The 12,854-nt window shown below is 33.7% G+C and overlaps 5 protein-coding genes across 5 annotated transcripts; 2 read left to right on the forward strand and 3 right to left on the reverse strand. All coding sequences in view use genetic code 12, as the record gives it.

Annotated features, from left to right (window-relative positions):
• Positions 1 to 35: 35 nt before the first annotated feature.
• ECM15 (Ecm15p) lies at positions 36 to 508 on the reverse strand (the record flags this gene model as incomplete). Its single annotated transcript, XM_019475337.1, has 2 exons — positions 36 to 329; positions 464 to 508. The coding sequence occupies 2 exons, from the start codon at positions 506 to 508 to the stop codon at positions 36 to 38; spliced, it is 339 nt and encodes a 112-aa protein (XP_019330882.1).
• A 2,208-nt stretch (positions 509 to 2,716) lies between these two features.
• Positions 2,717 to 3,640, forward strand: CAALFM_C306490WA (acetyltransferase; the record flags this gene model as incomplete). Its single annotated transcript, XM_711005.1, has 1 exon — positions 2,717 to 3,640. One exon carries the CDS (start codon positions 2,717 to 2,719, stop codon positions 3,638 to 3,640), a length of 924 nt encoding a protein of 307 aa, XP_716098.1.
• A 240-nt stretch (positions 3,641 to 3,880) lies between these two features.
• UBA1 (E1 ubiquitin-activating protein) lies at positions 3,881 to 6,946 on the forward strand (the record flags this gene model as incomplete). The annotated part of the gene is made up of 1 exon (XM_711006.1): positions 3,881 to 6,946. One exon carries the CDS (start codon positions 3,881 to 3,883, stop codon positions 6,944 to 6,946), a length of 3,066 nt encoding a protein of 1,021 aa, XP_716099.1.
• A 124-nt stretch (positions 6,947 to 7,070) lies between these two features.
• On the reverse strand, positions 7,071 to 11,042 carry HST6 (ATP-binding cassette alpha-factor transporter; the record flags this gene model as incomplete). Its single annotated transcript, XM_711008.1, has 1 exon — positions 7,071 to 11,042. The coding sequence occupies one exon, from the start codon at positions 11,040 to 11,042 to the stop codon at positions 7,071 to 7,073; it is 3,972 nt and encodes a 1,323-aa protein (XP_716101.1).
• Positions 11,043 to 11,712: 670 nt separating this feature from the next.
• On the reverse strand, positions 11,713 to 12,639 carry CAALFM_C306520CA (uncharacterized protein; the record flags this gene model as incomplete). The annotated part of the gene is made up of 1 exon (XM_711009.1): positions 11,713 to 12,639. The coding sequence occupies one exon, from the start codon at positions 12,637 to 12,639 to the stop codon at positions 11,713 to 11,715; it is 927 nt and encodes a 308-aa protein (XP_716102.1).
• Positions 12,640 to 12,854: the final 215 nt, after the last annotated feature.

Here is a 12,854-nt window from a genome sequence, read left to right on the forward strand (position 1 = left end):
CTGACTTACTCGTAAGTCTTTCCCTTTCGTTCCTCCTAGAATTGTTTTTCTTGTTGTGCCAACTTACGTTGTACAACATTGATTTTATCTTGTGGTAATTGATTGGGTTTATCAACTCGAGTCCCAACTCTAATGTCACTTTGGATTCTAACAACTCCATGTTTTTCATGCAACAATTGATGCATTTGTCCAATCAAATCCATTACTTGATCCCAAGGTCCAGCAATTGTGGTTCCTGCAGAATGTAACGTGGTTTCAAGGGGTGAGTCACGGGCTAGTTTAGTGATAGCGGTAATTTCATCAGATACTGAACTAGAATTGGTACCAATCTAAAAAAAAAATAAATTTGAAATTAGTAATTTGGAACTTTGGGGAAGGTTTAATGTTATATGTAATTGGTAAATGTGATTATGTGGTAGAATTCATCAACATGCGCACAATTGTGAAGATGAGTCATACATACTGGTATTAAACAAATATCAGCCAAACAATGCAATGTTACTGCCATTGTTGAATGTGAAATAATTAATTATATTATGTATATGGGATAAGAGAAAGGAGGGTTAATGAAGATAAGTTTTTTTTTCCAGGTGTTCTACTTTATCGCCAAAAATAGTGTGGCCCGGATTAGACAGACAAATAACTTTCCTCATAGAAGCATACTTTTCTTTACTTACTGAATATGCAGGCCATCAATCAATCCAGTTTGATTGTTAATTGAATGATAGTATTACGAGCAAGAGTATTCGTTATGCGATGTATTGTACCCCACTATCAGGTCTATCTTCTATTTGTAGAAATCAAACAGAGATATGAGGCAACCACCTTTTTGAGTACAGTTGAACATTTCTACACATCAGTAATTCTTCTCTTGAATAATAAATAACAATAAAAAACTTATATTATAAATATTATACTAAAACATTGTCAATTTCTAAAGAATTGACTCGCTATGGTAAGTCTATTAGTAGGTTTAAAAGGGTAAATAAATAACTGTCTCACAACCTAGACATATCGAATGCGTACTTTCAGATCCCCTTATCATAAAAATTTAACAGCATTCCAAACCCCATTAGGGCTTACTCGAATATATAGTACTTCCACCAGGGTTTCACAAACTCGGTGGCAATTTTTATCAACATCTAGACATAAGAAGAAAATTCTACCAAATAAACTGTTTTTTTTTTGTCAAACATTCTTTTCAACATGGGGTCAAAAGTCGTGTAACTTACAAAATATTTCGATAAGAGTTGAGTCTTCTTATTGGTGAGGATATAGTGGTTATCACGTGATATACAATTAATTGCTTTAGTTCCAACTATCTCTACAACTACAGCAATCAATGGCTTCTCACCATTAGAATCCTAAAATGCTTGGACCTGAAATCTGTTCTGACGAAAGGGTAATACTATAATCACCGAGAGAGTTATTGTAAACCAGATTCACGGATTATTTGACTTTCCTTCGTTCCCTGACTCTACTGCTGTTGTAAGAATGAGACAAAGTTTAGACGGTATCTCAGTGTAGCTTTTTCCTCATTGTCTTCGTTCTATTCTGATTTTTTGTCGAACACAATTTCTACTATTGTTGTTTGACTTGCAGATTAACCATGTGATTTATTCAAGCAAAACAGCTTTGATCACTATTGGTACATAATTTAAATTTTCCGTGTGTGTGTGCTTAGTACCCTCAATTTTCATAGTAAAGCGACACAAAATATGATAAATTTGACAACATCTTGTTTAGACAATCTGCAAACATCATACTGCTTTTCCCTTAACCATAGTATGGAACTAAAATTTACTATCTTTGTAAGAAAATCACAAAGGCATTTTAAGAATTTACAATATTATGTAATTATGAGTCTGGATTTAGTCTAGGAAAACACTTTGTATCATAACTTCTCCCACAACTACTTTGTACCTTTGAAATGAACATTGTTTGATTGTGTTACCAATTATTATACTCCAATCCCATATATTATCAGTAGGAATTGACAATGTAGTTTAGCTTTGGACTAGGTAAGAAAATTTCATTTTCACACACAAACGTAGACATGGATACACATGGATCGGTGTGTTCTGATCCATTTTTCATCTGTAAATAGTTTTGACTAGTTTATATGTGTTTGGTATAGGCAAAAGACACAAAGAGTAAGTATTTGAATCCCGCTTTTGATCCATTTTATAAAGTTTATTCGACAATACCACCAGCAACAACAAAACAAAGGAAATAAGAACCCTTGAGGCATGACAATAGGATACTAGTTTTGATAATTTGCCAAGAGTCTTTGAAGTCAAACGTTTTGAAGTTTTCTATATTTCAATCAAGCCATTAAGTTGACTAAAATGAATCAATTTGTACCTCAGCGCATATAACTATACTTTATTCCCGTATAAATCAAAGCTACTCTGTCTGCAAATCAAGAAATTGTTGATTGTATTGCTAGGAATTAAGGAAATGTTTAATACTCTCAGGCGCTACCAAACACAGCACTCTGTTGGCTTACTCGTCATATAGAAATCAAATTAAGGCTTGAAAGAGTGAGGTTATGGTTATGCTGAACAATCTTTAAAACGAATAACTAGTTGATTCGGATAACTAACCTTTTTCAAAAGTAACTTGTTTTGTGCTTTTTTTTAGTTTACCTGTCGAGGAGGAGAAAAATGCCCCACGAATAAGGTTTGTATTCCACCGAGAATTTTTCCAGATAGATATGTGTAGCTTCACCCCGCCACCATCACCACCACCCCGACGAGAAGAAAAATCATCAGTATATAAATCCGGACAAAATCTGAGTACCCCCAACTCGTACAAGATTTTTCACCCACCACCTCCGACATACTCCATATACAAAACTTTACCAAACATGCCCACCTTCAAAGACAAAGAAGATTTCGTCAAGCAAACGAATGTCAGAGCAGAAAAGAACCAAGAACTAATCAAATTTGCCCGTGACAACCTTAACCATTTACCATTCACCGAAAAAGACGGAGGTGCATGGGAAAACTATGAACGAATGATCAGTGGTATGCTCTACAACTGTTTACAAAAAGAATTGGAAACAACACGTATGTCTTGCAGAGACTACATGTTGGACTACGGCAGTTTCAGAACTAGAGATTATAAAACAACCCAAGAATTTCTTGATGCAAAATACAAACATTTAGAAAGTTTCATTGGACATGTTGGCAAAAATGCATTTATGGAATATCCAATCTATTTTGATTATGGGTTTAACACTTATTTGGGTGATAATTTCTATTCCAATTACAATTTGACAATTTTGGATGTTTCCATAGTCAGAATTGGTAATAATGTCAAGTGTGGTCCCAATGTATCTATCCTTACCCCAACACACCCAGTGGATCCCACTTTGCGCTATGATCAATTGGAAAATGCCTTGCCTGTGACGGTGGGTAACGGGGTCTGGTTATGTGGAAGCTGTACCATTCTTGGTGGGGTGACAGTAGGTGATGGCAGCATTGTGGCTGCTGGTGCAGTTGTCAACAAGGACGTTCCACCAAACACTGTAGTTGCGGGAGTTCCTGCTAGGGTAGTTAAGCAGCTAGAACCTAGAGACCCTAACTTTGACACTATGGCAGTTTTGAAACAATATGGTATGGGTTATATAGATTAGTAATTAGATTTGATGTAATGTACACGACTACACTATTTGCTGGTGTCTTTGTTTTTTTTTTGCCTTCCATTATGTCAACTATCTGTTAATAACGTTGCGTCTTTAACAAATTGGTAATCCGCTTTCCAAATTTTTTTTTTCCTTCTTCTTCTTCCTTGTTTGCTCCGTGAATAATTTTATTACAAATTGTATACAACGATTTATTTCATTTGCCACAGTAGGAACAAGTTTTAATACAAGATGTCTGATAATATGCAAATAGATTCCCCATCCCCACAAGAAATTGATGAAGGCTTGTATTCCCGTCAGTTGTACGTGTTGGGTAAGGAGGCCATGCTTAAAATGCAAAATGCCAATGTCTTGATCATTGGACTCAATGGATTGGGTATAGAAATCGCAAAGAACATTGCTCTTGCTGGGGTCAAGTCATTGAGTTTATACGATCCCAAACCAGTATCTATTACTGATTTATCCACACAGTTTTTTTTGTCAGAATCAGAAATTGGCCAACCAAGAGATGTTGCCAGTCGTGAAAAATTGGCTGAATTGAATTCTTATGTTCCAATTAATGTTGTTGACAATATAGATGAAGAAACGTTATTGAAATTCAAATGTATTGTGTCGACCAACATTTCATTAGAAGAGCAAGTTAAAATCAACAACATTACCCATGCCAACAATATTGGTTACATAAATGCTGACATTAAAGGTTTGTTTGGTCAAATATTTGTGGATTTTGGAGACAAATTTACTGTAATTGACCAAACAGGTGAAGAACCATTGAGCGGAATTGTGTCTGACATTGAGAAAAATGGTACAGTTACAATGTTGGATGATAATAGACACGGTTTACAAGATGGCGATTATGTCAAGTTTGCCGAAGTTGAGGGCATGCCCAAATTGAACGAAGGAAATCCCCACAAGGTTGAAGTTTTAGGACCATATGCATTCAAGATTAAGATTGATGAAAGCTATGGTGAATACGTCAAGGGGGGATTATACACCCAAGTTAAAGTTCCTAAAGATTTATCGTTTGAACCATTGACCAAGCAATTGGCAGCTCCTGAATATTTAATTTCTGATTTTGCTAAATTTGACAAACCAGCACAGTTGCACTTGGGGTTCCAAGCCTTGCATGCATTCCAAACCAAGCACCAAGGTGAATTACCAGCTCCATACAATGAACAAGATGCAACTGAAGCATTTAGATATGCTGAAGAATTGGCTACTCAAAATCCATCAATTTTGGGCGAAGACAAACTTGACGAAAAATACCTCAAGGAATTGTTCTACCAAGCTCGTGGTGATATTCCTGGGGTTGTTGCATTTTATGGTGGATTAATTGCCCAAGAAGTTTTAAAGAACTGTTCTTCCAAATTCACCCCTATCAAACAATGGTTATACTTTGACTCCTTGGAATCATTGCCTTCAGAAACGGAATATCCAAGAAACGAAGAGAACAACAAACCAATTGGATCTAGATATGATGGACAAATTGCCGTTTTTGGTAAAGCATTCCAAGAAAAAATTGCCAACTTGAAAGTATTTTTAGTTGGTTCTGGTGCCATTGGTTGTGAAATGTTAAAGAACTGGGCAATGATGGGATTAGGATCCGGACCCGAAGGTAAAATTTTCATTACTGACAACGATTCCATTGAAAAGTCGAATTTGAACCGTCAATTTTTGTTTAGACCTAAGGATGTTGGTAAAAATAAATCAGATGTTGCCGCTTTAGCTGTTCAACAGATGAACCCTGATTTGAAAGGTAAAATTGATTCCAAATTAGACAAAGTTGGACCAGAAACTGAAGATATTTTCGACGACAAATTCTGGACTCAATTGAATATTGTCGTCAATGCTTTGGATAACGTTGAAGCTAGAACGTATGTTGATCGTCGTTGTGTCTTTTACAAAAAACCATTGTTGGAGTCTGGTACTTTGGGTACTAAAGGTAACACTCAAGTTGTCATTCCAAACTTGACTGAATCTTATTCATCCTCCCAAGATCCACCAGAAAAGTCCATTCCGTTGTGTACTTTAAGATCATTCCCAAACAAGATCGATCATACTATAGCTTGGGCAAAATCATTATTCCAAGGTTATTTTGCCGAATCTCCAGAAAGTGTTAATTTATACTTGAGCCAACCAAATTACGTGGAACAAACTTTAAAACAAAACCCAGATATTAAAGGCACATTGGAAAATATCTCCAAGTATTTGAACAATCGTCCTTACACTTTTGAGGATTGTATCAAATGGGCAAGACAAGAATTTGAAACCAAGTTCAACCACGACATTCAACAGTTGTTGTACAATTTCCCACCAGACGCCAAGACTTCTACTGGAGCTCCATTTTGGTCTGGTCCCAAAAGAGCACCCAAACCATTGGAGTTTGATATTAACAATAAGGATCATTTGGACTTCATTATTGGTGGAGCTAATTTATTGGCATTTATCTACGGATTGAAAGAACCTAATGCAACTGTTGATGATTTCAAGAAAGTTTTAGAACAGGTTATCATTGAACCATTCCAACCTAAATCTGGGGTTGAAATTGCTGCCACGGATGCAGAAGCCGAAGAACAAGCCAACAATCTTTCTGGATCTATTGACGATGAACAAATTAGAAAGATTGCTGCTTCTTTGCCTGAACCAAGTACCTTGGCTGGTTACAGATTGACCCCAATTGAATTCGAAAAAGATGATGATACCAACCACCATATTGAGTTTATTACTGCTGCATCTAATTGTAGAGCATTGAACTATGGTATTGAAATCGCAGATGCACACAAGACCAAATTCATCGCTGGTAAGATCATTCCAGCTATTGCTACCACCACTGCATTAGTTACTGGGTTGGTTTGCTTGGAATTGTACAAGGTTGTTGATGGTAAAGACGATATTGAACAATACAAAAATGGATTTATCAACTTGGCTTTACCATTTATTGGATTTTCCGAACCAATCAAATCTCCAGAAGGTAAATATAATAACAAGAAGTTTGATCAAATTTGGGATAGATTTGAACTTAATGGCGATATTACATTACAAGAGTTATTAGATCATTTTGAAAAAGAAGAAGGCTTAACTATTTCTATGTTATCATATGGCGTGTCACTTTTGTACGCATCATTTTTCCCACCAAAGAAAGTTAAGGATAGATTAGGATTAAAATTAACCAGTTTGATAAAAGAAGTCAGTAAAAAAGAGGTGCCATCTCATGTTAAGAATTTGATTTTTGAAATTTGCTGTGATGATGAAGAAGGTGAAGATGTTGAAGTTCCATATATTTGTGTGAAATTATAAACTAACAACGGTATAATTATTTGATATAAATAACTAACTAACAACAGAGATTTAGATATATTATACAATTTGTATTTTTTTTTTTGGCATATCCGTTGCTATCTCTTGGCGAATATTCCCTTCTTTATATTATAGTCTTTGTAATTTTGGTAAACTCTCCGTCGTTGGATATTAATTGTTGAAAATCACCTTGTTCCACTATTTGACCATCTTTCATTACTATCAAATTATCGGCAATACGCATTAACTCTTTGTCGTGAGTGACAAATAGTATTGTCAATTTTCCATGTAAGGATTTTATCACGTTAATGATGATTTTAGTAGTTATTGGATCTAGGTTTGATGTGCATTCGTCGAGGAGTAATATTTTAGGGTTACGCAACAATGCTCTGGCTATGGCAAGTAGTTGTAACTGTCCACCTGAAAAAGTAAAGGACGTTGATGATGATGTCAGTATCGTGTTGCCATTTTCATTTTCATTTTCATTTTCATTGCCGTTATCATTATCGTTGTCACTATCATTCATGATGGTTAATAATCCTTGTGGTAATGAGACTATAAATTGATGGAGATTAACCAATTTCAATATTTTAATAATTTCAGAATCGGAAACTGAAGATGAGCTATTACTACCAGCACTATTCGTGTTATTGATTCCATAAGTTAAATTATCATATATTGTACCACTGAAAAATTTTGGAAATTGGGGTACTATGGCAATTGTTTGACATAATAAACCGCTGTTGATGAGATATAAATTCTGATTGAAAATTTTAACAGTTTGATCATGATATTTCTTGGTAGTATTTGAATCTGGAGAAATCTTGATATCATATAACCTGAACAAGATTTTCAAAATTGTTGATTTACCTGAACCTGATTGTCCAACTATTCCAATAGTTGTGAATTTCTTTACATCCAATGAAATGCTTTTCAATTGAAGTATATAATGCAACTTATTAGGGTATGAGAAAGATACATTATTAAAACTGATTGCTAGCGTATCATTGTCAGTCGTCACCTTTTTAAATAGTTGATTGTCTTTAACGGGTCCAATTGTACCAATACTATCACTACCACTTTTGCTGTTTCTTTTTCTAACTGAACTTACACCACAGCTGTCATTTACTTCCATTGTGGAAGTAATATCCTTTAGTAATTTGACAATAAAGGTACCAGCTCTTTGACCTCTTGTAATTTCTGGCAATTGATGAATTAATATTGATGCATTGCTGATCGTAAAACTTAACAACGTGATTACTTGTAATAATTGAGAATAATTATATTGAAATTGACTAATTAGTTTCATGCCATAAAATAAAATTATTGCTTGACCAATAGATGAAAACAAATCAGAAATTGCAAATCCAATACCAGTTTGCAATGCTCGATAAACACCAATGGAATTTAAAACTTTCAAATCTTCTTTGAAAACGGTTTCAAAATATTGTTGGATATTGAAAATTTTTATAGTTCTTATTGTGGTTATGGTTCGATATAGATCTAGCTCGACATTATTCACTTTGCATTTATATTTATTTTCAATTGATTCTAATATTTTCCCATAAAGAACAGTAACCAAAAGTACTAACGGAACAAATGAAATCCCCACTAATGCCAATTTCCAACCAGATACAATTGACCAGATTATTCCGATTAATGTCATTGACACCAAATTGGCTAATAAAGGGAAGAATTGAGAGATTAAATTCCTCAAGTCCCTGGTGTCATTCATGAGTAAGGCCGTTATTTCCAGTGAACTCCAATTAGTATCAAATCCAGTGAAGAATGACAAATCTTGATTATTCAATTTGAAAAAAGTTAATTGTCGTAGAGATACTATCCAATTTTCACCACAATAATTTAGAATAAATTCTGATAAATAACTGGTAACCCCGGTAAAAATAGCAATTGATAATGATATACAAGACCACTGGAGAATTTTTTGGGTTGAATTTAACCCTATTGAACTGTCTAAAGATGTTGATAATAGCTTGGAGAAGCAATATGAAAACACCGGACTTGATACACCTTGAAAAATAGCTAATAAAATACCAAATCCAAGTAACGACTTTCCATTGATTGTTGAGCTACAATATCTAAGTATTGCCAAAACACCCATCAATTTCTCATTGTCCGTGTCTTCCTTAATTTGGGATTCTAAATCCTTAAGAATATAAGGGTTGGTTTTATAGTTGTAATCGCCATCCGGTAGCTTTGTATTATCAGAGAAACTTTGACTAGTGGTTTCATATGAGGAAGTTTCAATACCCTGAGATTTGTAATTCTGGACAATTTCTTCATTCTTCATCTTTTTAAACTGTCCTTGGTTTTTGATCATTCCTTGATCCAAGATAATGACATTTTCATCATCAAGTATGTTCTTATATTCATGAGTAATAAAAATAGTTGTTTTGCCAATTCTCCATTTTTTCACTTTTTCAATAAGACCTTGCTTAGTTTCAGTATCCAAAGCACTAAAGCTTTCATCCATAATTAGTACTGGAGAATTTTTCAAATATGCTCTAGCTATAGAAATCCGTTGCTGCTGCCCTCCAGATAATGTCAAATGATTCACTTTCATATTCAAATCTAGATCCAGCAATAAAGCAAAATGAGCAGATTGTTCAATCAAATAATAGGGTATTGCCTGCAAACTATCGTAATCATCAACTATAGCAATAGCAATATTTTCTGCAATTGTCTTATCATCAAATATCACTGGATTTTGTTCAAGTAAAGTGATATTTTGACATATATATTTGGGGTCTAGTTTATCAATTGAGACCGTATCAATCTCGATTGTTCCACGGGACACAGAATACAACCGCATCAAGAGTTTTGCAATAGTAGATTTCCCAGAACCTGATTTCCCAATTACATAATTGAATTGATTCTGTAAAATTCCAAACGAAACATCTTGCAAAATAGCAACACTATTTTGTGAGTTAGATTCAAACCAAACATTTTTGAAGTATATTGAACCAATTTCAAATGGTGGGTATTTCAGGTGTAGTAATAATAATTTTGCCTTAGATGGGGGTTGCAATAAAAAGCCAGAGATTTTATCAGCCGCAGCATGTCCGGTATTTAGAATTGCTAACAATTCTGTAATACCAGAAACCGCTTGTCCAAGCATTAAACAAGAACTGAAACAAGTGAATAATTGATTGATCGTAATTGTTTTATGTGATAATAGATAATTACCAAACCAAAAACCTTGAACAAACATCATTAATGTTAAAGTTTTTAAAACTGCTGTATTTGCAGCAACAGCATGACTTAATTTATAATAAAATTGAGCTGATTTCTCAATTAACTGTTTGAATTTAGTTAATTCAATATTTTTACTATTGAAGAATCTAACCATTTCTGGATTAACATAACACCAGTTGAAAACTTTACTAGCTTTTGATGTAACTTCATTCTCATCCTGTTGAGCTTTATAGGTGAGTTTACCAAAATACCAACCACAAAGTGCCATAATGGGGAAACTTGCCATTATTATCAAAGTGGTACTCCACGATTGGTAAAAAGACATTATTAAAAGTGCCAAAATCAATACTATGGTTTGCATCAAACTAGCCAAAATTTCACCATTACAAGATCTCAATTCTTCAATACATCGATTGATTTGTGTCAATTGCCCAATTAGGTTTTGCTTTGAATCATACCATGATTGTGACTCGTTAATAATTTTATTGTAAATTTGCATTCTTGCTCTTGATTGTTGGATTTCACCAAATTTAAGCCATGTGAACATGCCTAGCCATACTAATATCATTTTACAACATCCAATACCTATTAAACCAACACATAATTTTACTATATCTTGACTAAAAGAATGATTTGACTGATCCTGCAAATAAAATTGTGAAAGTTTACCCATTATTTCCCCGTAAATATATGTATTCATTGGTGTGGCAATTGCTGAACCACCCATAAGTAAAATACCCACAAGAATCAATGGCCAATCTTTAGAATAATTAACAAACATAAAAACATTTTTTGAAGTAATAGCCGGTGAATCTGATGGTGATCTCAAAGATGAAGATCTTTTGGGGAAAGACAGTTTTTCAGATTTTTCTTGAAACATAGTTTTTATAATAATAGTCTCTTGATAGTTGCAATAGAGTAAGAAGAAAGAAGAACAATATTCAATTAATTTAAAAGAATAGAAACAAAAGAATAAAAAGAACAATAAAACTAAAATTTTTTTAAAAAAATAGAAAGTTTCGTCAAATCAGTATTATCATTAGATATTTATAAGTCTATATTGAGTCCTGGAGATGTACTTTTTAACATGAACCACACACCCCCCTTATCTACCATTATTACCCATTAACCCACCTGTTTCTTCCATTGTATAAGCTTTTTTTTTTACTTTCTTTCCTTGTCACAGATAAACTATTTTTGCAACTATTATTTTTTCTCTTCTCTTCTCATTTGTTTCCGTCACCAATTAAACCATCACTATTTCCTAATTGGGACAGGACAATTATGTTAAACACCCCTTTCTTCTCCTTCTTCTTGTTTATCGTAGGAAAGCCACCACCACCACTACAACAATAAGAACGAGAACCAACATATAAGCTTTTTAGCTGACCATGATTTAATGTCTTTTTTTTTCTGTTCTTTTTCCTCTGTTTGTTTGTATCGGTTTAAGTATTCAATCTTTTATTGTTCACATTTTAATTTAAAAACATTTCCACAGTATATACATTTTTCTGTGATCCAAAGTATATAAGAAAAAACTGCCCAATAATCTAATCTAAATCTATTTTGGTGTCCAATTTTGATTCTGGGTTTGAATTGAACTCTAATTTTTTTAACCGATTAATTTCATTATATTGGAAATTACCAATAATATAATAATTCGACACCAAATTAATTACAAGAAATATTAGTACAATACTAATACTTTTATAATTTAATTTATTGAAGAATGAATTAGTTATTTCTGCTAATATCTCACTTGTCAAATTTGATCGACTAATCAAAGATGGATCTTGATTTTGACATTTATCCAAATAATTACATTCTTGTTCAATTGCCGGTGGTCGAGTTGATAAATGACACTTATTCAATGTATATTGTTTCAGACATTGAGAAATCTCGTCTAACAAATCAAGCGTCATTCGTTGAATTTTGAAATTTATATCTTGTCTAATAGTTGTATATGCTAAATAAGCCATATAAATAACAATACTGGCCATTATCATATTAGAAAATAATTGGAAATATAATGTTAGAGTATATGGTGTCATTGGATTAAGTAGTATATTTTGGACTTGTTGGGTTGATGTGGTAGTCAAATCTTTGTCTTTGCTTTCTTGTTGTTGTAGGGGCTTATTCAGTGGGGTTAGTATTATTTCAGGGTTTTGTTGCTTTTGGGGTGTGAACATTGTGTATGCCACATTGACAGGATTGAATTCACCATTCTCTCTACTTGCTATTTTCAATTCGGGATGGGTATCAATAATTGAATCTAACTCATCAGAATCTTTACTAGATTGCTGTTGCTGGTTCTGGACTTTTTCATTTGTTGGCAATATTGTTGAATTATTGTTTACCGTTGTTTCATTAACGGTGACGTATTCGGTAAAACTTGCTTGTTGTGGTTTTCTTTTGATTGGTGTGGATTCCAGAGCTATTCCTGAAAGCGATATATTTGAATATTCTTCACCTATCATGTTGGTTCAATATAATTGGGTAGTTATGCTTTGGAATGAAACCAAGAGTATATATTTGCTACCTTCTTTGTCATCTTAGATTTTTTTTTTGTTGGGGAAATCTAAAAACGTTGGAAGTTAACATTTTTTTTTGTGTGTTTTACTCCCACATCGCGCGTCTCATTCTTCTCTCTCCTACCACGATGCTCTTTTACTCCCCTGTCTCCCCGTTAAGT

The sequence above is a fragment of the Candida albicans genome, chromosome 3, assembly GCF_000182965.3.
Source record: "Candida albicans SC5314 chromosome 3, complete sequence".
NCBI lineage: Eukaryota > Fungi > Ascomycota > Pichiomycetes > Serinales > Debaryomycetaceae > Candida > Candida albicans.